At 42.9% G+C, this 23222-nt stretch overlaps 1 protein-coding gene across 1 annotated transcript in view; it reads right to left on the bottom strand.

The window, feature by feature from the left end:
- Positions 1–23204, bottom strand: part of Cnst (consortin, connexin sorting protein) — an 86727-nt gene extending 63523 nt beyond the window's left edge. The window contains exon 1 of the mRNA XM_036202151.1: positions 22934–23204. Within this exon, the coding sequence (XP_036058044.1) occupies positions 22934–23176 (243 nt within the window). The 5' untranslated portion in view covers positions 23177–23204. The remainder of the gene's footprint in view (positions 1–22933) is intronic.
- Between the last annotated feature and the right edge of the window lie 18 nt (positions 23205–23222).

Consider the following 23222-nt stretch of genomic DNA (forward strand, 5'->3'; position numbering starts at 1 on the left):
CTCGCTCTGTAAACCAGGCTGGCCTCGAACTCACAGAGATTCATATGGCTCTGCCTCCCGAGTGCTGGGATTAAAGGCGTGCGCCACCGCCACCAGGCGAGCAGGAGTGTTCTTAACCACTGAGACAACCCCCTGAAGGTGCAGAGATCTCAGGTGTGCTCCCCATTCTCAGCACAAACCCAATTCCTAAAATTTCATTCATATAAAGTGTATATTAAGATACTATGGAACTTTCTGAATACCTCACCTCTTTCCTTCTTCCTTCCTTCCTTCCTTCCTTCCTTCCTTCCTTTTCTTTTGCATAGCTGGGAGCAGAGCCTGGGGCCTCAAGACACTGGGTCAGCAGTTGTAATGGTTCGTCTGTCACCTTCACACAATAAAGACAGTCTCGATGAAGGGTTGTTGAATCAGGGGACCTGTGGGCATGTCTGTCGGAGATTATCTTCACTGCTGTAATTGATGTGGAAAGACCCATTCTGAATGGGGGGGGGGGTAGGGAAGGGCATCATTTCATGGATTGGGCCCTGGACCATATAAGAGTAGAACTGAGGCGTGCTTGCAATTATTCTCTTTCTACTTTTTATTTTCCTCCCTGAGACAGGGTTTCTCTGTGTGGTTCTGGCTGTCCTGGAACTCACTCTGTAGACCAGGCTGTCCTGGAACTCAGAGAGACCTGCCTGCCTCTGCCTCCCAAGTGCTGGGCGCCACCATGGCGGCTCTCTCTCTCTTGACTTCCCTGCAGTGACGGACTGTAACCTGGAATTATAAACCAATAAACGCTGTCCTATTAGTTGCTTTTTGTCAGTGTATTTTATCACAGCAGCAGAAAGGGATGGTTCCACTTTCACATACATGCACCATACACACACAGATGGTAATAGCACATAATTTTTACTAAGTTACTTCTTTTAAGTATTTTATCGGGGCTGGAGAGATGGCTCAGAGGTTAAGAGCACTGCTTGCTCTTCCAAAGGTCCTGAGTGAATTCAATTCCCAGCAACCACATGGTGGCTCACAACCATCTGTAATGAAATCCGGCGCCCTCTTCTGGCCTGCAGGGATATGTGCAGACAGAACACTGTAAAATAAATAAATAAATAAATAAATAAATAAATCTTTTAATAAAAAGTATTTTATCATGGCAGCAAGGAAAGTAACCAACTCATATGCCAAGAATGAAACCTACCCCAGAGGACTTGAACTGAATCTAACCTGAAAGCCTCCTCCCTGAGGACTAATTTGCATGATACCAGAAAGCCCCACACAAGCTTCCAAGGGAAAGAAACAACCAACAGTCCTACCCAGCTATGGCACCTATGAACCACAACGATGCTCAGCATGGCATGATAACCCTAAGGGTCACTAGTGCCATGCAAACCTGTTGGTAACCAACAGCTATTTAGTCAGTCTTAAGACCTGTTCAACAAGAGGGAAACCATGTTTGGTACTGGAAACCTAGCCAAGTACCTGGGACCAGTGAAGTCCTGGATCTTGGAAGAGAACTTACAACCACCACGTTATTAAACCGGCACGATCCCTAACTAATAAATATTTATTTCTCTAAATAGTTATCCTTATACACATGGATAAATGTAGCTCTCACCCCCATCAAAGACATTTTCTCTTTGGAACAGAGACTATCACAGAAAGCCAAAATCAGTCAAAATGCCGAGACAAAAGGTTATGGAGTGCCCGGTCCCAGTGGACACATGTACTAGACACTTCTGCATCGAAGGCTTGGAGAACGTTGCAGAAGAGGGCGGGAAGATGGGAAGATCCACAAGAACGTACGTTTGCTCTAAGGCTGTCTCCTAGAAACACGAGAGAGGCTGCACCCATGAAGTCTCTTCAACATGCCTGACTGAACAAGACCTGAACCATAGCAATGGACACGCTGACATGGAAGGGGAAAGCTCACAGGACTTCAACACTGCACAGGGAGCTACGGGCAACCTGGCGAGGCTGAGAGCAGGAGAAATGGTCTTCCCGAGAAAGATGCTCACATGGGTTGGCCAACACCAAGTGGTCAGCTCTGAGACCATAACATATACAGACAGGCAATAGTGTATGGACCAAGCAGGTTGTAGTTACATATTTAGGGTGTGTGTGTGTGTGTGTGCATGCACGCAACAGCTAAAGAGAAAGAGGCCATGAGTTGGAGAAAGAACAAGGAGCATGGGCACATGAGAGGGGCTGGAGGAAGAAAACGGAAGGGAAGCATGATATAATTTCAAAAAATATTACACATTTTTGAATTATTCTGAAATAGAAATTTTGTGTTAGTTGCAGTGAACCAAATGATTTGGTTTAATTTGCTTTATCACTGATAAATCTATGCAAAGAATGATTTACACTTGGAAATAAGTATTCATGGCTTATTGTCATCTTTTCTTAACTTCTAGACTATTCTTGTTATATATTGAGGTATAACTTTTAAAAGGGAGGTTATATTGTGGCAGTTGTCTTTGATAAATATCATAGCACATGACAATCATTAAAAAATCATAATCAGAAACCTATGATTCATTACAATGATTATACACGGAAAGACTATTAAAAAGAATTAAATCTTCATATAGACCTTAAAAAATAGCAATAGGTTATTTTCAAATATTAAAGGAAAGCATCAATTAAAAACAGAGAACTGGTAATATTATATCTCACTTAAATTTAGAAATTTGGTACCGTATATAACCATTCTCAAGAACATTAAGTCCTAGCTAGACATGGTGGCACACATCTTTAATACCAGCACTCAGGAGGCAAAGGCAGGTGAATCTTTGAGTTCGATGCCAGCCTCATCTACAAAGTGAGTTCCAGGACAGCCAGGGCTACACAGAGAAACTCTGTCTCAACAACACCCCCCCACCCCCACAAAAAATAAACAAACAAACAAATAAGAATGTAAGTCAGAACCCAGTCACCGTGGTGCACATCTTTAATCCCATCACTGGGGAGGCAGAGGCAGGATGTCAGGCACCTAGTCTACATAGCAAGTTCCAGACCAGTCAGGGCCAGCTACAGAGTGAGAGGGAGGGAGTAGACACACTCACTCCACATTTCAGAGACACCAGAAGTGACATTTCAAAACAAGAAACCAGGATTAGAGAGAAGATGGGTCAGTAGGAGGCAAAACCCTACTTTTGGAATCATTCCTGGTTACAGCCAGGCTCCCTGGCCTGCCGGCTCTGAAATCTTAAGTCACATTAGTTCAGCTCTCCGAGTCTCTCTTTCTTTGTTGTAAGAATGGAATCAGGTAACACATGGGCAATGAGTAAGGCAGTCCATAAAGATAAAGCATTAATCACACCCTTGTAAGCAGTCCTGGCTGTCAGGGCATTCATAGAATTCTGCTTTATTGGAACGGTCCAGTGCCTGACCAGAGACAGTTCCTGCTGTGCATTCCATGAAGCCATTCACTCGTATTTACTCAGCTTAGGACTCCATATGCTCTCAGGCACTGATATTTTATCAATCCTAGAATATCAAGGATCTCTGTGAGTCTCTGCCCATCCTCATTCTTTCCTTCGCCACCCCCTTAGATTCTCTTATCCTAAGATCTCCATTACTTGACGTGTCTTCTGTAATCTCTCCTTACAGTCTGTGCTCACATCTTCTTTAAGGAAGATTATGTGTATAGGTATTTTGCTTCCATGTGTTTCTGTGCACCATGTGTGTTCATCTTGCCCAAGGAAGCCAGAAGAGGCATCAAATCCCCAAGAACAGGAGTTGTGGACAGTTGTGAGCCACCATGTGGGTGCTGGGAATTGAACCCAAGTCCTCTGGAAGAACCTGAAATGCTCTTCACTACTGAGCTCTCCCCACCCCCTGAATGCTACTTCCCCATATGCTCACTTTCAAGTTGCCTTGGCCAGCTCTTGCTCTGTATTTTCCTACTGTGGGCCCCTCGATAGCACACAGTTTCATCTGCGGGAACCTTGCACAGGCTGAGTAAGGATCACTCCTTCATGAGTGCTTGTGTTACCAGCCAAGACTACTTTTTTATACTGCTCAGCATGGAGCCACAGTTCTAAAGGCTCAGGGAAGATTGTCTTCAAGAGGATGCTCAGCACAGGCTATGTTCCTACATTGCAACCCATCCCTCCACTTTCAGGAACAGTGATGTTTAAGAGTCCTAGTGCTGTGTGACATATCCTGTTCCAATGCTCTATTTGGGTTCCCTGCTTCAGATACAGGGACTCCCTTTTAGTTCCCACAGGGCAGTTAAAACTCAAGCCCATTGGATAAATACCTCCATTCTGTTCTCTAAAATAGCTGTTGAAACATGTAACATTTGTTGAACATTTAATGAGTGCTTGGTATATGCTAACATTCTGTGCATGTTTTATTCCATTTGCATAGGAACTATTATCTTTCCCATCTTATGGATAAGAAAACAGACAAAAAAAAAAAGTAACCTGCTCAGGCTTATCTAGCAAGCAAGCAAGTAAGCCTCAGACCTGGGATTGAACCCAGACATGAGTATTAATCCCTGTAAACTGCCACTCCTTCAGAGTTCTTGTGCTCCATCCATCACAGAAACATGGAATGGCTGCAGTATGAACACACTTTCTCTTCTAGTGAGAAACCCTAAGACCAATTACTTTATTGGGGAATGGGGGGAGTATGAGGACAACCTTGATTGTTGGCCTTTACCTTCTTCTTCTTTTTTTTTTTTTTTTTTTTTTGGTTTTTTTGAGACAGGGTTTCTCTGTAGCTTTGGAGGCTGTCCTGGAACTTGCTTTGTAGACCAGGCTGGCCTCAAACTCACAGAGATCCGCCTGGCTCTGCCTCCTGAGTGCTGGGATTAAAGACGTGCGCCACCACTGCCTGGCTTTACCTTCTAATTTAAGACAGGGCCTCTTGTTCTCCACTGCAATTGATAGACTAATTGGCCCATGAGCTTTCAGGATTTCTTCCTGTTTCCTCCAATTTCACAGTAGGAGTTCTAGAATTATAGATGTGCGCCATCATGTCTGGCCTCATGTGGATTCTTGGGATCACAACTCAGGTCTGTACATTCGTGTGACAAGTTCATTACCGCTGAGCCATCTTCCCAGACACCCCAGCAGATTTTTTTTTTTAAACAAGCAGAAACATTAGATGGAAATCTCAGTTATGTTTTATACTGAATTACAGGTTTTTTTTTTTTTTTTTTTTTTTTTTTGGTTTTTCGAGACAGGGTTTCTCTGTGCAGCTTTGCGCCTTTCCTGGAACTCACTCTGTAGCCCAGGCTGGCCTCGAACTCACAGAGATCTGCCTGGCTCTGCCTCCCAAGTGCTGGGATTAAAGGTGTGCGCCACCAACGTCCAGCTATACTGCATTACAGTATTAAAATATCTGTTTGGTTGGGGATTTAGCTCAGTGACAGAGCGCTTGCCTAGCAAGTGCAAGGCCCTGAGTTCGATCCTCAGCTCCAAAAAAAAAATAAATAAATAAAAATAAATAAAAAATTATCTGATTGATCATTTGTGAAATTGTTACTTTTCTAGTGATAGCAAGATGTTTGGCATTTTCAAGATACGTTATACATTGCTATTTAAATTTAAAATAGGATTCCTCTTTGAGGAACGTTAATGTACAAGCTAGTGGAGAACACACAGACAGAATCAAGAACTGACTACAGAGGATAAAAAAATCTTTGGCAGGAAGGGAAGGAAGAAAGAGTAGAAGTTGAGCAGGGATCTCAAAGCCACAGGATAAATGTACATTTTTCTTACGACGTCAAGATCCTAACTCTGTGCTGAAATGGATGGATTATTAACAGCACACCATAAAACACCCAATAACTTAGGTTTGAATGAATGAGTCTATGAAAACAAGTGATTATTTAACTCTACAGTGAAGGGTGACCATATCATCAGAGGGAGAGAAAAACACCAACATTTTCACAGTGCTTACTCGGCTCATGATAAATCATTTATTCTCACAGCAATCCTAGGCAACTGTTAGGAACAAGGCCATGCCCTAGGTAAGGAGACTGAAGCAGTAACAGGTTGGACTACTCACTCATGACCACGCTGTTCTCGGAACCAAGACTTCAACACAGCAGAGAGCTCCACAGCCTGAAATCCAGTCTCTGAATGCAAAGACTCCATGACCAAGGTAGTGTGAGCCATACGCCGAGGAGTGTGGACAAGTTGGGGGAGCAGGAAGGGAGACTGACAACATAAACCCTAGAAAGCCTGGCCATAATGTGAGGCGCAGTTAATACAGAGTCTACGTGGGGGCGTCTCCAGAGACCTGTTTTTAAATGGACTGAGCAGTGTATTGTAGGATCCAGGGTGAACTGTCTTAGTTTTGCTTCTTTCTTGCTGGAGGGTTTCTTTCAAGTTATTTCATGCATGTGCTGTTATTATTGCCCAACTGGAACAGAAACATGTCTTTTGCAATCCTCACCACAACACAGCCCAGGGCACCTAAAAGGTACTAAATATATGCTTGTTCAATTGAACGATAACACTAAAATTTCACTTTCACTGCCTCTTACCTAAGGACACAGATGCAAAAAAACAAAAATATTACATACGATGATATTTTAAACTTACCTAACAAAGCCACAAATATTATCTGGTAGGAAACGGAGAGACAAGGGAAGGTTGAGAACAGGGTACTTCTGTCTCTGAAAGATTAAATATGATCTGGACAAGCAGCAAATTCCCAAAAGAACCTATGAATTAATGGCTTTTTAAATGAATTAAATTAGTGGACTCATTCTGCGTTCTGACACCATAACGTGGGAAAATTCCGAGTTTGTAATCACAAACATCTGTGCTATGCATCTTGAAGGAATAAGCTCACACGTGCACAGAAAACACAAAGGAACCGCTCTAAGTTATATTCTAAAGTAAAGACAAATGGATCAGGCCAGGGTCAACTTTAACCTAAGCTGTCATCTGTTTCTTTCCCAGTTTGACTTGAAACATTCACCTTGTCCCATTCTCGACTTTTTCCGTCCACAGGAAAGCAAACTAGGTAACTCCACACTGTGACAGAAGCACGGTGTGAGCCTGTGACACATAATACGGGAAACAGGTTCCACACAAGAACGACCACTCAGGGAAATTAACTACAATTAGTACACACACGTTACTAATAGGACGCTCCTGACATTGCACAGGCAAACAACTAGAATAAAGTGATAATTGGGACACCAAGGACAAATGGAGCCATTCTTGGAGAATCTGAACATAAGGCATGAAATGGTGGACCAGGAAAACAACAGTATCATTATTACTGATTTCTGAAGAATTTTTAATCTAAAATTAGCTCAAAACCAGACCCAAGCTGTGATGGTGTAGCCTATAATCTCAGCACTTGGGAGGCAGAGGCAGGGGGACGACCTCAAGTTCCAGGTCAGTCTGTGCTATATGGAGAATTCCAAGAGTGAATCCTAGTCTCAAACAAACAAATTAACAAAAGTAGAAATTGAGGGAAAGGGAGAAAGGAGGCAGAGAGGGGAAGGGAAGAAGGGAGGGAGGGGGAGGAAGGGGAGGAGGGAGAGGAAGGAAAGGAGGTAGAGGAAGGGAGGGAGGGGAGGAAGGGGGAGGGGAAGGAAGGGGAAGGAATAAAACAGAAAGGGGAAAACATGATTAATTCTGAAGAGTTGGCAGGTACTGGGATACATGCCTATAGTTCTAGCACACAGGAGAGTCAGGAGTTCAAAGTAAGGGTGAGCTATACACATAGTAAGCCCCTGTTTAAGAAGAAAAAAAAAACTGGGAGCAAATATATCAATGGTAGATAACTTGGCCTAGCATGTACAAAGCCCCAGGTTCTATTCTCAATAACACACACACACACACACACACACACACACACACACACACACACGGAAAGAGAAAGAACCCATTCTGAAGATCTTGAGCCACAAAAGCATTTTCTCCTGAATGATTTCCTGGCATGTTCTTTTCTTTATCATGATTGAAAATATCTACCTTAAAAAAATCATCTTAAGGGGTTGAAGAGATGGCTAAGTGGTAAAGAGCACTCACTGCTCTTCTGAAGGTCCTGAATTCAATTCCCAGCACCCACATGGCGGCTCACAACTGTCTGATGCTTTCTTCTGGTATATATATATAATCCATGTACACAATATATGAATAAATAAATTTTTTAAAAAATCTTCCTAAAAGCTACATAACTTGGCAGTATTCCATCGAAATAAAAAGCAGGGAGAGCAAAATGAATCCTAAAAACAGAAAAACCTAATTCAATCATTGAAACTTTTCCAAGTAAAGCATGTTGGAACAAGGCTGCCAAATGTTTCCACGTTGGCGCTCCCATGAATTTTAAAGGCCAAGTTTCCATGGATTGCTGCTGAAGGCAAAATTAATTGTTGTTGGTTGTTTTTATTCTTTACTCTTTTTATTCTTTGGGGGGCCTGCTACTCAGCTCCCAAATAAATCACACAGAGGCATATTCTTACTTTAAATGTCAAGCCTTAGTTTGGCTTGTTTCTAGCCAGTTTTTCTTAATTTAAATGATTCTGTCTATCTCTTGACTCTGGCCTTTTACCTTTCTCTATTTCTGTACACCTTTCTTTCCTTCTTACTCCATGGCTTGCTGTGTAGCTAGGTGGCTGCCCTGATGTCCTCCTCTCCTTTCCTTGCTCCTCCATCTTTCTTCTCTCTTTTTCTCCTTCTATTTATTCTCCTGTCCTTTCTCCTGCCTTGCAATTGGCCATTCAGCGCTTCATTGGACCATCAGGTGTTTCAGACAGGCACAGTAGCACAGCTTCACAGAGTTAAACAAATGCATCATAAAAGAATGCAACACATCTTTGCATCATTAAGCAACTATTCCACAGCATTAACAAATATAACACATTGTAGAATAATATTCCACCTCAATTAATGTCCTTTATCAAATACTAAGCATTCTCTACCAGGTCCACTGTAGGGTGGGGCAGAAAAGAAGGTTAATAGGGTAAAATGATAACAGAGTTGAGACATGAAGCTGGTGTCCTGGGATATCCTGGTTCACGACACAAACACCCTGGTACAAACACCACAGCAAAGGACAAGCTTTTAGTAAGGGCTGGGAATAAGCAGAGGATGTGGGGAAAGCCTACGAACAAAAGCACAACAAATGTCACTTGGGCTGGTTCTGAATCCAATTCTCCGGCACATGCCTTCACAGTGCTGGCCTGCGAGCGACACCATGCCAGGTAAGGAAAGACTGCAGGACTCCAAATACTGAGCACTGTATTCTACTTCACATTCTGCAAATAACTACTTTGAATAGCTTAGGCAGGCTTCTGGTTCCCTGCGAACTTTAATTCCTCCAGCAGTAAAATCGCAGGGTTCCAGAGAGCTCTTGAAGAGTTTTTCCTCTCTTACAGCTCTACTGAAAATGCTTGCCATGTTCCTGTAAACTCCGACAATACTTGTACTTCCATGTAAAAGATGTAAAAACTCTTTATTTGTGCATATGACTCTTAATACTACTATTAAGCCATAACAAATTGACAAAGCAACAAGAAACACATCAATGAAATCAAATCAATTTGAGGATGTCTGCAGAGAGTCAATACTGTTCACAAACTGAGCCTGGATCACTGTGCGGCCAACTCCCTTTCAGCTCCAGTGTGCAGGACAAGGGCACACAGGGACCTAACTCTTCTCCTACTTTCTCTTCTGCTGACTATGGAGAAATCTTTGTTCATAAAAGAACTGTGGTGTTGTGCAAAAGGTGTGATTTATTAATTTTACCCCATGTTTATAAACAGATGTGTAGACTTCAGCACTGAAATGTCACATTGGAATGTGGTTTTGTGAATCTTAAACTTGAATTAGCTTAGGTTGTTTTCTTTCAGCTTTCACTGAAATAAAAATAAAGGATTTTTAAAAAAGATTTATTTATTTATTTATTTATTTATTTATTTATTTATTTATTTATTTATTTTGGTTTTTCAAGACAGGGTTTCTCTGTGTAGTTTTGGAGCCTGTCCTGGATCTCACTCTGTAGACCAGGCTGGCCTGGAACTCACAGAGATGTGCCTGGCTCTGCCTGCTGGTATTAAAGGTATGTACCACCGTCACCCAGCATGATTTATTTATTTTGTATATAGTGTTCTGTCTGTGTGTATGCCTACAGGCTAAAAGAGGGCACCAGATCTCATTACAGATGGTTGCCAACCACCATGTGGGTGCTGGGAATTGAACTCGGGACCTCTGGAAGAGCAGTCAGTGCTTTTAACCACTGAGCCATCTCTCCATCCCCTAGGTAATTTTTTTTTAAATCTCACTTTTTTCTTTTTGTACTTTTCTAGATTTTACCATTCTCTATAATAAATGTATTTTTTCCCAATTGACTGTCTCAATGACTGTGCTATTAAGATACAATTCTCATCATACAACTCACTGAAATGGTATAATTACAACAATCCATTCTAGAACATTTTCATCACCCTGAAAACAAACCCCTCACTTCACATCCAGCCAGTGACCACTTCCTACTCCCCAGTGTCCCCCACAGCCTTCTGTACCCACTCAAACTACCAATCTCCATGGCGAGACAAAAGGACAGACAGGGGTTCAAGGGCAGCCCAAGCTGTAGTGTGTTGCGGGCCAAAGTAGGGCTACAGTGTGAGATCCTGCCTAAAAGAACAAAACTCCATTAATCGGCCTGTCCCCATAGACTTACCTATTCCAGACATTTCCTATAAAATGAAATCAGAGCAGGTGCAGTAGTGCACATCTTTAATCCCAGCACTTGGGAGGCAGAGGCAGGTGGATATTGGTGAGTTCAAGACCAGCCTGGTCTACATAGGGAGCTCCATGACAGCCAAGACTACATAAAAGAGACCTTGTCTCAAAACACCACAAATAAATAAATAATAAATCAGTAAGTCGTTAATTAATGGAGTCATGGAATACATAGTCTTTGTGATTGGCTCTGAACCTGCTATGTATCCAAAGAAGACCCCAACTCCTGCTCCTCTTGCCTCGAGCTGGAAACTGCGGCATTGTAGGTGGGTGTGTCCCCAGGCTGATTTGTTTTCAGCTCTTTTCAGTATAATCCAGGAGTAAAACGGCAAGGCTGAATGCTACTTCCGTTTAACAAATTAAGGAACCACCACACAGCTTTCCACTGGGGCCAACAAACATGGGACACCCCGCATCATCGACACAGAAAGGTTTGGATTTCTGTCACCCCAGTATGAAGTCTATGGCTTCAACTTTCTTTTTCTTCCCCCTCTCAGGACTACTGTCAGTGTGAGCCGGCTTGGGCTACATAAGGAGTTCCAGGCTATCCTGGGCTACAGAGTCTGACACTGTCTCAAAGACGCACTGGACAGCCAGGTGTGGTAGCACATGCCTGTGATCCCAGTACTTGGAAGGCCAAGGCAGGAGTTTGTCAGGGGTTCAAGGCTATGCTGAGCAGCACCACTGGCCAGGACTACAGACACAGCTCAGCAGAAGTGCACCTGTCTCACATATGCAAGACCCCTGGGCTTCCCCCCCAAAGCACCGGATGTGGACATTTGCTAACACTCTCTTAACGCGGTGTGTCAGTGCAGAAACTGCCCATTCCTGACAGTTCTTTACTTACCCCACTCTGGGAAGGCAGAATGACATCTGACTGGTAAATTTAGCAATCATTTTGGCTGGAGATAGTAGTTCAGGGATAGAATACTTGCCAAGCATTCAAAAGGCTGGAGGATCAGCCCTTAGCTCCACAAACAAATAAGTTAAAAAAAAAAAACAACAAAAAAGACTCACCCCCCTTGCCCCTGGCACATGTCTGTGTGCCGAGAGTACATTGTTCTGCTGTTTCAGGAGGTCTGTCTCCTGCATCCTTGAAAGAGACACTGGGCCACATTAGAAATGAAGGCTCAGATGGGAGGTTTGGAATGCCACAGGCCCACAGTGTAGAGAGACAATGAACTGTCAGAGGAAGTGGGCACTCATCAGCTCGGCTAGATGGAAACACAGGGGAAGCCCCGTCTTGTCTCTCACAGCACGCCCCTGTACTCCCGTTCAGGCCCCTGCGAGAACCGAGGAACACATGGCTCACCACACTCCCTTTCCCACGCCTGTTCACAACCTCTTGGAGCCATCTTCCTATTTCCTACTAATTCTGTAAACCCTCCTCCCAATTAATTGTCAGTTCCTCTGCCTCTCAAACCCCAAAGGAATTATTATTATTATTATTATTATTATTATTATTATTAATCATCTATCTGACTTTGTGTGTGGTTATGTGCATGTGAGTCCAGGTGCCCACAGAGGCCGGAGGTGTGGGAACCTCTGACTGGAGTGTGAGCTAAGTGTGTGAACTACAAGTGTGAGCTGTCTGATGTGGGTGCTGGGAAACCAGACGTGGGGCCTCTGCAAGAGCAGTCCATACTTTCAACCTCCGAGTCCTTCGGATTAGAGGCGTGTGCCACCACACCTGGCCCCTTCCTCCAGGCCCTAGGACCCTATTTTAAAGACTCACAATAGAATTGCTGTAACCTACAGAACTGGGGAATTCTACAACGCCAGTTCCCACGAGCCCAAGAGGAGACCTCCACAGTAGAGGTGATCACAGACCCAAAGACAACTGAATTGTTTCAGAACCTTATCCCTCTGTGTTTTCAGGAGTCTAAATTTAAAAGGAAGCATTTCAGGATCCACCTAGTGATGGCTCAGCAGGTGGAAACACGGGGCTCAAGGCTGACACCCTGAGTTCCACCCCAGAACCCACATAAAGGTCAAAAAGGACAGAATGGACTCTACAAACTAGTCCCCTGACCTTAACTTCATATGCACACATGGTACAAAGCTCCTCTCTCTCTTACACACACACACACACACACACACACACACACACACACACACCAAACACAGTAGCATCTAGGTTTTGCTAAACTGGCATGCAGGAGGAATTTTGTGAGTTCAAGGCCATCCTGGTCTAAATGGTGAGCTCCAGGCCAGCCAGGCTACATAGTGAGACATAGTCTATAATAATAACAATTTGCTAAAAAAAATTGAATTCTATACACTACTTATTGTATTATACATTATAATAGCCCAAAAGGTTCCATTTGCATTTCCTTTCTTTAAAAAATTAAGTTAAACTGAGTATGATAGTGTACACCTTTAATCCCAGCACTCAGGAGGCAGAGGTGGGTGGATCTCTCTGAGTTCAAGGCCAGCCTTGGTCTGCAAAGCAAGTTTTAGAACAGCTAGGGCTGCCTTGAAAAAACAAAAAAAAAAATGTTAAATTCACATAAAACCATTCATAGTTTTAAGAGAAACAAATTATTTTTTAAAAATTATACTTATTTATACACTTATGTGTGTGTGTATGCATGTGTATGTGTATATGTGTGTATGTGTATGCACAAGGACATACAGAGGACAACCTAGGGAGTCAGTTTGCTCCTTCCACATTGGTCCCCAGGACTGAACTCAAGTCTTCATGTTTGGTGGCAAGCCTCTTTACCTGCCCAGCCTTGTCACTGACCCAGGTCTATATTTGAGGGACTTGATTTTTCCTCAAATGTTTTTTGTAGAGACTTACACAAAGTGTTCTGTGTGAGTATCTGCACCATAATCCCACCATACTTAGTATCATTCTGCTTACCTACAGCCCTAACATCACCATCAAGTTCACAGGCAGTAACACCTGGTCCAGAATCACTCATGAGCCTACGAATTTCAAAGTTAGTCACCAAAGTGGTGGATTTTCTTATATATGTATATCATAATATGTTCTCTTGCATGGATTAGGGTTACTTAAAATTCATTTCTTTAATTCATCTAGAGTAAAGTATAATACCTCATATGGCAAACACAATTTTAACTGTATTATACAACCTAAGTGGAGAGCTTGTCAGCTTATCTCTTAGTCTTCCAAATAAGGAGTAGAAACTTAGTGTTATCGTTTTGGGAGTTAAGAAATTACAGTGTCCAGGATAATTCTTCCTTTTAATTAAAGGCTCTCAATATCTCACATATCCCTTTCAATCTCTCCCGCATACCAGAGGCAGATTAATCTTCAGAAAACACTACCTTTCTATCTCACATAATAAAAAACAGTGGCTCCACATACTTGTGGAACAAACAATTCTTCCTGTCTCAAAAATCCATAATGACATGTTACTGTCTGCTGCTCAATTTGGTTCGTGTCATCCCATCTTATATTTTTACTGAGCATCAAAAAATTTTCTGACACACTCAAATAAATCTCCGTCTCTGCAACATCCCATGACCAGTGTCTCGGTATCTCTTATAGCCAAGCTACACACTGCTGAGGAGAATAACAACTGTGTGGATCAGCACAGCTTCTACCCAGCGGCAGCTGCAGCCCCGGTGTTGGTTTGGCAGCCTTTCTAACACGGCTTCCAGGACCAAATGCCACTGCAAAGCTACTGTGAACCCCCACCTCCAGGCCCACCTGTCCCTACTCAGTGAGCCTCAACCGGACCACAATGGAAACTACTGAAAGCTACATGGTAACCAGTATTTTCCTCGCATCTCAGAGGAATGCCTCTACATCTGCTTTCTAGAATAATCTTTCTGCCTGTCCCCACTTTTGTACTCCTTTATTTCATTACAGAGCATGCCTGTAAGCAAGCCTGTTCCCAGCTCCATTCTGCACACTGGGAAGCAGATCTCCTTGACCCTACTACTCCTAAATCAATGAATAACTTTGAACTTTCCACGAAAACTCACCCACAGAAATGACTCTTTACTATAAAACACACAGAAGATAAAAACTAATGTTTAGAACAAACAGAAAAATCCTGAACATTCTAGAGAGAGGTCCAATGAATAACTTCTGAAGGTATAAAGGATATAAGGTAACCAAGTATGGGGGAGCTTCCTTTAATCCAGTGCTCAGGAGGCCTGAGACAGGCCAGCCTGGTCTACATAACTGGTTCCAGGCCAGCCAGGGCTACACAGTGAACCCTGTCTCAAAACAAACAAAATAAAACAAAACAACAAAAAGCCCACCTAATGTGCTTTTTAAAAATGAGTTATCCCAAATACTGTATTTGGATAGGAGCTTTGGGGAAAAAAAAATATAAAGACAGGTTCTCTTCAACAACACATTCTAAGTAAAGGGACAACCAATAATAAAAATGTTACTAGAGACCATTTTCCAGTGCTTTTTTTTTCCAGGTTTGCTGGTCAATTACACCTTTTCATTTTCCCCTTGGAAAAGATGTAGTTGGAATAGGTGGGCTAGAAATGTCCTCATGTCCCCTGGAGTGAGTCCCTCTTCCTGGCCAATTCATCACACTATCAATACAGATGGGAGACATCAATGGACCCTCACTGCTAAGTAAGCTTTCATTTAACTTTCTTAGACAAGAAAAAAAGTTGGTCCCTTTTCAATAATCAGGTTTTCTCCAAGTTAAAACTCAGTTACCTTTTTTCTCTTTGGAGAATTACTTTTTTATAATTGAGGAGAGGAAGGAGGTAAATAAGGGTTTTAAGGCTGGGTGCTCTGACCTTTGCTTTCTAGAACAGGCACAAGAGACCCCAGTCAGGAGAGGGAACACGCTACAGAGGCTCTCTTTTCAAGATCTCTTCACACACACTCCTGAGGCAAAGGTCCAGCAGTAACTCCCAGCAAAGGCTTCCCTGAGCACCGAGCCTTATGGGAAGCATTGCACATGCAGTGCAGAGCCCTTAGCTCTAAAGCAGGCATTCTTACAACGGTTGCTGCCTCAGCCTGGATAAGGGCTCCGGAAGCAGGACTTGGGCTCTGAACCTAGGCATACCCTCTGAGGCTGTCACGGAGCTCGACCCTTGCATAAAAGCAAAGCTCTCCACAGCGTGGCTGGGGGCTGGCTGTGAGAACCCAAATAGACAAACTCCTGTCAGTAAAGAGGGAACCTGGAGGAACAGCAGCTGGTCGGTCTTATGAGTAAATGCTTTTCTAACTTGGAGGTTACTCCGCAATAGATTGTCCTTGCTAAGAACAGCCGGGCTTCCATGACCGATTAAATGCCTTAGACTGGAGTTCATACGGAATACTAAGAAGAAAAACCTTTCTTCCTCTTCTAATCCAAATGTTTACTATATGACTAAACTAGGGAAGACACGTGAGGCTGTTTTTATTTTTGACAGTGTTTACCTAATGTTTTAGGTATAATCTCTAACTGAGACAGTAAAAACAAAAAACTCCACAACAAATCTAAAAATAGTTGGAGCAAAACACACACACACACACACACACACACACACACACACACACAAAATGTAACTTTTTTGTTGTTGTTCTTGTTTTTTTGTTTTTCAAGACAGGGTTTCTCTGTGTAGTTTTGCGCCTTTCCTGGAACTCGAAAATGTAATTTTTAAAGTTGTTTTTTTTTTTTTTTTTTTAAATTTCAGGGTTCAAGTCCCAGCACCCAAAACAAACAGAACGATACAAACTACTCACAATTTTCTGACAATTTTCCTTCTTCATCCTCCTAAACTTAAAGCCTGGGCACATCTTCCTTTTATCTATGCTGAGTATGAGGGAAGAAATAATGTGGATTTCTTTCTCGAATCCTTATAACTTATGTACCTTACACCTGGATTAAATAAACCCTTCCCATATTCTAAGAATGTGTGTGTGTGTGAACAAACCTTAAAAACCTTGTACCTTCGTAAGTTAAAAATAAATAATTACACTAAGCTCTAGTAAATAAAACCCATTTTTAAAAAAAAGTCCTCATTGAAAAATCTTTAGCAATGGCTTTTGGTTCACCCAGAAATTCTATTAAGTTTACAGTGGTAAGAACTGGACCTGCAAAAGGCAGACACGGATGAAAGAAGGCCCATGCATGCATTTAATCCAAGAAACAGCAGGCACCAAACGGCCTTCAAGTATAGTACACTTAAAGATTCTCGAACACCCGGGAAAACATATACCCAATACTCTTAAAACCTAGGAAAACAGCACTCTGTTGTATCGCAAGGTGCACATACTTTAAGGGAATCATTAACTGCAAAATCTACAAGTACCCAAAGAGGTTATTATGCTTTCATTGAAATTAGAACAGCACCACCTAATAACACTGAGTTTTCAAAACACAGCTAATACAGAAAAAGGATATAATGACCTCTCAGGTGGTTGTTTTCCTGGGAGAATAATGGAGACATTCTCATAAGAAGGTTTAACAAATATGATCACAGATACAGTTAATTATTTTTATTTATTTACATTGAGACAAGGTCTTACTATGTAAACCAGGTTAGCCTGGGCTCACAGAAATCCACTGCCTCTGCCCCTCTCTTAAGAGTTGGAATTAAAGGTGTGCATCACCTTAGGGACTATGATGTTAGTTCTTAAAATCATAGATACTGTTAAAATGTCAATGCCCAAATGTCAATTAAGGTTGCTAATTTGCTATTGTTTCGTAATTCTTACTAGACAGTGCAACAGGGAAAATGAATGCAGCTTTGCCATTATTTTGATAGGTACACACTATCTTTCCATTCCAAATGGCCAGTGATGACAAGAACCAGGAAGTCCTAAGATAGCATAGTGCAGTGGGGATGCAACACAAGGTTTCGACCTCCAAATATGGTCATTGCAAAATCATGCCTAAAACACTTTCAGAAATCTCCAACTATCATAAAACTTAAGAATTTCTAAATATACTATATATTTTAAATACCTCATATGAATTATTCCAATTGCTTAAAAAACAAAGTAGTCCCTTGTTGAAAATAAATCTATTTTCCCCATGGGGACGATCACAAGGTAAAGTCTGTATTAATGTAAGTCTTAAAGGCTCAAAACGGAAGAGAAAGCAGCGTAATAGTTTGGAGACATCAGACCTTCTCATCCAGAACATCTCTTTTTGGAAGGTCTTCAAGCATGAAAGGTTTTAGGGTTTTTTTTTTTTTTTTTTTTTGGTTTTTTGAGACAGGGTTTCTCTCTGTAGCTTTGGAGCCTATCCTGGACTAGCTCTGTAGACCAGGCTGGCCTTGAACTCACAGAGATCCACCTGCCTCTGCCTCCAGAGTGCTGGGATTACAGGCGTGCTCCACCACCGCCCGGTGAGTTTGTTTTTGTTTTAAAGAAACTGTAAACTTGCCAGGCTATCAGCTTTCTTCCTCAAATAACTAAAATGAACTCACTGGGGCTGATTTTCAGGAAACAATGTGTTTTAATTTTTTTTTCTTTTTCAGAAGGGATCTAGCTATGTTGTCCAGGTTGACCCCCCAGGTCCCTAGGCTTGGGAGCCCCTTTTCCAGCCTCTGTCGTAGCTGGGACGACAGGAATACGCAACTTTACCCAGCTTATTTTTCTTTAAGAAAAAAAAAATTGTTGCTTTCAATTTTCTTCTTTAGTTTTCAGTTAGATTTTAGAGACAGGTTCTCCTTATGTTGCCTAAGTTGCTCAGGCAGATAGATCTCCAACTCACCATCCTCCTGCCTCTAAAAAACAAACACTCACAGGCAGATCTTTGAGTCTGAGGCCAGGCTGGTCTACACAGCGAGATCCAGGACAGCCAGGGCTACACAGAGAAACCCTGTTTTGAAAAACAGCCCCCCCCAAATTTTTTTTAAAGTGAAATGACTGTGTCCTTTTCCTACATTGTATATTTAAGCTATATAGCTCCATTGTAAAAGATACATATGTATTACATAAGATAATGGGTATTAAAATCGTTATTAAAATGAAACAAATGAATACAATCATGTCAGTTGTCCCCCCCCCCCCCCCACCCCCAGTCAGGGCTACAATGTACTCACTTAGCTAAAAGCTTACACTGTTCCTAACTGCCACTCTTTTTTTGTTTTCCGAGACAGGGTTTCTCTGTGTAGTTTTGCACCTTTCCTGGATCTCGCTCTGTAGTCCAGGCTGGCCTCAAACACACAGAAATCCACCTGCCTCTGCCTCCCGAGTGCTGGGATTAAAGGCATGGACCACCACTGCCCGGCCCTAACGGCCACTCTTATGCTGTGCGCCAGCTCAGTCTACCTGGCAGTGTGTAGATTCGATACTTTGTATCCTTTTGCCTGTATCTTCAATTTTCTCTTTGTGGTCCTGAATTGATTCTTTTTATCAAACTAACAGCCACCAATGTCTACTTTTAAATGCAAATGAAAACACTACCAGAATGTACACTCCTCTTTCACAAAAATGAGTCTATCCACCTTTTCCAATTCTATATTTGCTTCTGCAAACACTCCACAGGCTGCCTTACAGTGAGCCAGTCTACACAGACTGGCGTTTAGATAGAAAGTCTGTTTGCTGATCAAGGAAGCAGACATGTTTCTTGTATTAAACTATAAGGAGTATTAATTAGGAAATTTATTAGAACGCAGCAGTCAAGTCAGGACCAAGACAGGACCAAGACAGAATCCCCACAGAGGTCAGCTCTAAGCCTGGTTACTTCAGCTCTAAACCATGGATGGTTTCACTTGAATTAGCACACCTGCTGCAAAGCAGCTCCTGGCAGGTGCCTAGATGATGTGCCAGCAGCTTTAGACAGAGCTGCCACATTTCCCTTTAACAAACATAAACTCGGGTTCCCACGGTTTCAAAGCCAAAATACCATCCCCACTTTCATTCTAAATTTCGCCTGAAAAATTGCCTTGCCCTTGATAAGAAACAGCAAGCTACAGAGGACCACATCTCCCAGACCATTAGTCAAACTTGACACCTGTTCAGGAAATAGTACGACAGCAGGTACCTACCTGTTTCACAGCCAAGTTCAAGCGTCACATAGGGCCCCAAGTCCTCCCTGCTCAATTCCACCAGACTTACTGGACAAAGACTCACAGCCCTGACACACTGTTGACACACAGATGGAAAGAACTATCACAATGACACCCCAGGAAATGACTGAGCACTCTATTCATCCTAGGATAGTCACTAAACAAGTACTGGGCATCAGTGCTCACTGAAGAAGCAGAGTTCAGTGTCAACATGGAACAGGAAGAAACTTCTTAGAACCTTCTTCCTGCACAGAATCTTCTCAATATGAGAATGGAAACAGAGAGAAAGAAAGAAGAAAGGGCCTTTTTATGTATCCCGAGAGAATCCGACTCCCAGGGGAGAAAGGCATTTTAAGCATCAAACACCAGTCTTCCGGCTCCGTGCCAGCCAATGAGGGAGCGAGGCATCGGCTATCACTACAGGTGACTCTTAAACACTGGCAACGGGGTCAGTCTTAAGATGTGCTGAGTGTGAACCACATCAGAACTGCAGATTTAGTAGAAAATCTTGGAAAACATCGAGGCAACTATGCTATACAGAGGATTAAAGCCATTAAGGCTATTTCCACTTGGTAAATGGGACCACTAGAAAAGTTTTAGAATTAGCTTGTATTTTTTCTGAACGGTGCTGCTCCAGCCTTGACTCTGACACAAAGCAGAACATTCAGTATTTCCCAATTTCAGTTCTCACTTAAAATCTACGAGGAAAAAAAAAACAAAAAACAGTAGTTTTCTTTCTCAAGCAATTTGATTATGATTAATAAGAAAAATAATTTAAAGCCAGCCATAAAGTAACCAGCAAGCATATTAGAAAGAAAAATCACTTCAAGGGGGCGAAAATAGCACAGGATACAAAAACTGCAACTGTTAAAGAGAATGTGATCACAAATACCTTAACTAAGTTTTTCTAAAAATGTAGGTCTAAATGCTGATTATAATATGCATTTTAAGCTGGGTGATGGTGGTGAGCACCTTTAATCTGAGCACTCTTGAGCAGATCTCTGAGTTCCAGGCCAGCATGGTCTACAGAGCGAGTTCCAGGACAGCCATGGCTACTCAGAGAAACCCTGTTTTGAAAAACCAAAAAACCAAAAAAAAACCAAATCATTTTAAAAGTGAAATGACTGTTTCCTTTTTAGCATCCAGGGCCCCAGGGGTGGGGTGGTTTCTGTATTACTCCAGTGCTTGCAAACACAAACAAGTAAACACGTAACACTATGAAAATGGAAACAACTGAACACATGACACATACCTGCAAATCCCAGCTAAGGCAGGAGGAGGAGGGGTTTAAGACCAGTTTGAAGTACAGTTAAAGGGGAGGGTTTAGTATTCGCAGGCCTGAAGACCTGCCTCCTGATCCCCGAAGATACAAGTCTATAACCCCAGTGTTTAGGGAATGGAGGTGGGTAGATGGCTAGAAATCTCTGGCCGGCCAGCCTAACAGAATCTGTTAGGGACAGATAGGTTCAGGGACAGACCATGTCTCAGAAAAGTAAAGTGGACAGTGACTGTGGAAGTCATCTGACATCACACCACACAGGGCACACACATGCACGCACACACAAACATGTACACACTCGTATACCACATACACAAACAAAAGCAGGGGATTGGGAGTAGCTTGGAGGCAGATCATTTGCCTAGCTTGTGCAAGGCCCACGGTTTGGCCTCTCACAAAGAAGGGGAGAGGGGGAAAGGCAAATAAATATAACTTCCCTTCCACCAACTGCTCCAAAGCGAAATAAACACGGCCCTAAGTTCTCAAGGCCTGATTAGGCTGTGGTCCACAGGCACTGTGAAATTCTTAAAAATGTACTTTCCCCACAGTGCTAAGTATACTTTCCTTTTGTGGTGCCAGGTACAGAATTCAGGGCCTAAGCAAGTGGTCTACTAAAGAGCTACATTATATACCCTTGCCTTAAGAGGCTTATTTGAAAAGCAAAGAAACCTCAAGAATATACCTGGTAAGTGAATTTCTCATTGCTCTCACATCAAAAATCATTTTGCTATATTCAAGTGTTAAAATATTGCGCTGGGGGGTTAAATCTAGACTACTTCTGAGTTTATCAAAGTGCTCACTTGGGGGGATGATCATCTTTCTTTTTCTCCTTTCTGAGACATAGTTTGAGTATATCCTAAGCTAGCCTTGAACTCATAAGGCATCCCAGGCTGTCCTAAAACTCATGGAGCCTCAGCCTCCTGAATGCTAGGATTAGAGACTTGCACCATTGCCTGGCTACAAAATTTTCAGTGAGGTAAGGATACTAAACAAACAAACAAATTAAGATCAGTGAATGAAATCCTCAGGATTTCCACAATAGTTAATAACTCCTACACTGTACTATTAACTTATTCAAAAAGGGCCATCTTCAGGTGTCAATTCTTGATGTCCTTGAGTTTCATCAGCTAAGGATAATCATTGGGCTACTTGGCAGGTGACACATTCCTCAGAAACTCTTTTCCTTGTGCATTTAAATGCCAAGCTCAATTATGCTGCCAGCAGAGTAAGCAGAAAGGATTGTACATATTTTAAACTAGGGAGTTGATTGGCCGCAGCTTCCTGCCTTGATGGAAAGGATAATGGTAAAGCTTTGAGTCCAATCCCCCAAACACTGAAACCACTCTCAACGAATCGGATCTTCTAACACTGCCCCAAAGACTGCCAAAATTCCCATTAGAACATCCTATTTTTAGTCTGCGATCGGCCTTTTAAATTGCATTCTACAGTACAATGTGCTTAACTAAGTTTACACAGAAGAATAAAGATGCTTCCCAAGGCTTTAATCCTTTTAAAGATAGGAAAGAATTTTAAGCTTTCAAATCTTATTTTCTGTTCAGCCTTAAATTTAAGTCTTGCAAATATGCATATTAAAAAGAAAGGTAAATCTTGGCCCAGAGGCAGGACAAGAAGGGAGACAACTAGGCGATTTCCAGACAACCAAAGAGGTGGCGGTGGAGGGGAAACAAGGTATGGGGGCAAATAAAAACCACCCGCAGGAAAGCGAGCACAGGCGACGGGCCACCGAGCAGAGAGACACCGACGCGGTGTAGAAGCCGCAGGATCCCCGGGGAGGCAAGCGCGCGCGGGGAAATTGGCGCGATGCGCGACAACAGCATACCCGCAGAAAAGCGGGGGAAGCCGAGAGGGGGCGGATGCAAAGGGACCCACTGCAACTCCCGGGAGGACAGCGCCCGGGGAGGAGCGAGCGACTGTCCGCAGCTCCGCGGCCGCCGAGCCGGCGGATCCCCTGCAGCCCGGCTGCTCTTCTTACCTGGGCATCCGAGGCAACGCAAGGGCTACCGCCGGGCGCCGGGTCTGTTTCCAGCCCCGCTTGCTGACATGGCGGCCGACGAGCTGTCACACAGCTGGCTCCGGTCTCCCGCGGCTCCGGAGGATCGGACACCTCCAGCCTTCCCGCCCCGCCTCCCTCCGCGCGCCCCTCCCGGCTGGCCGCCGGACCGAGGAGCATAGAGTGCGAGAGGCTAGAGAGGAAGCGCCGAGGGCGGGCGACCATAGAGTTCCAACCCGGACACACCCGGATAGTCCACTCACAGGCGTCT

This window comes from Onychomys torridus, chromosome 11 (genome assembly GCF_903995425.1).
Source record: "Onychomys torridus chromosome 11, mOncTor1.1, whole genome shotgun sequence".
Classification (NCBI taxonomy): Eukaryota; Metazoa; Chordata; class Mammalia; order Rodentia; family Cricetidae; genus Onychomys; species Onychomys torridus.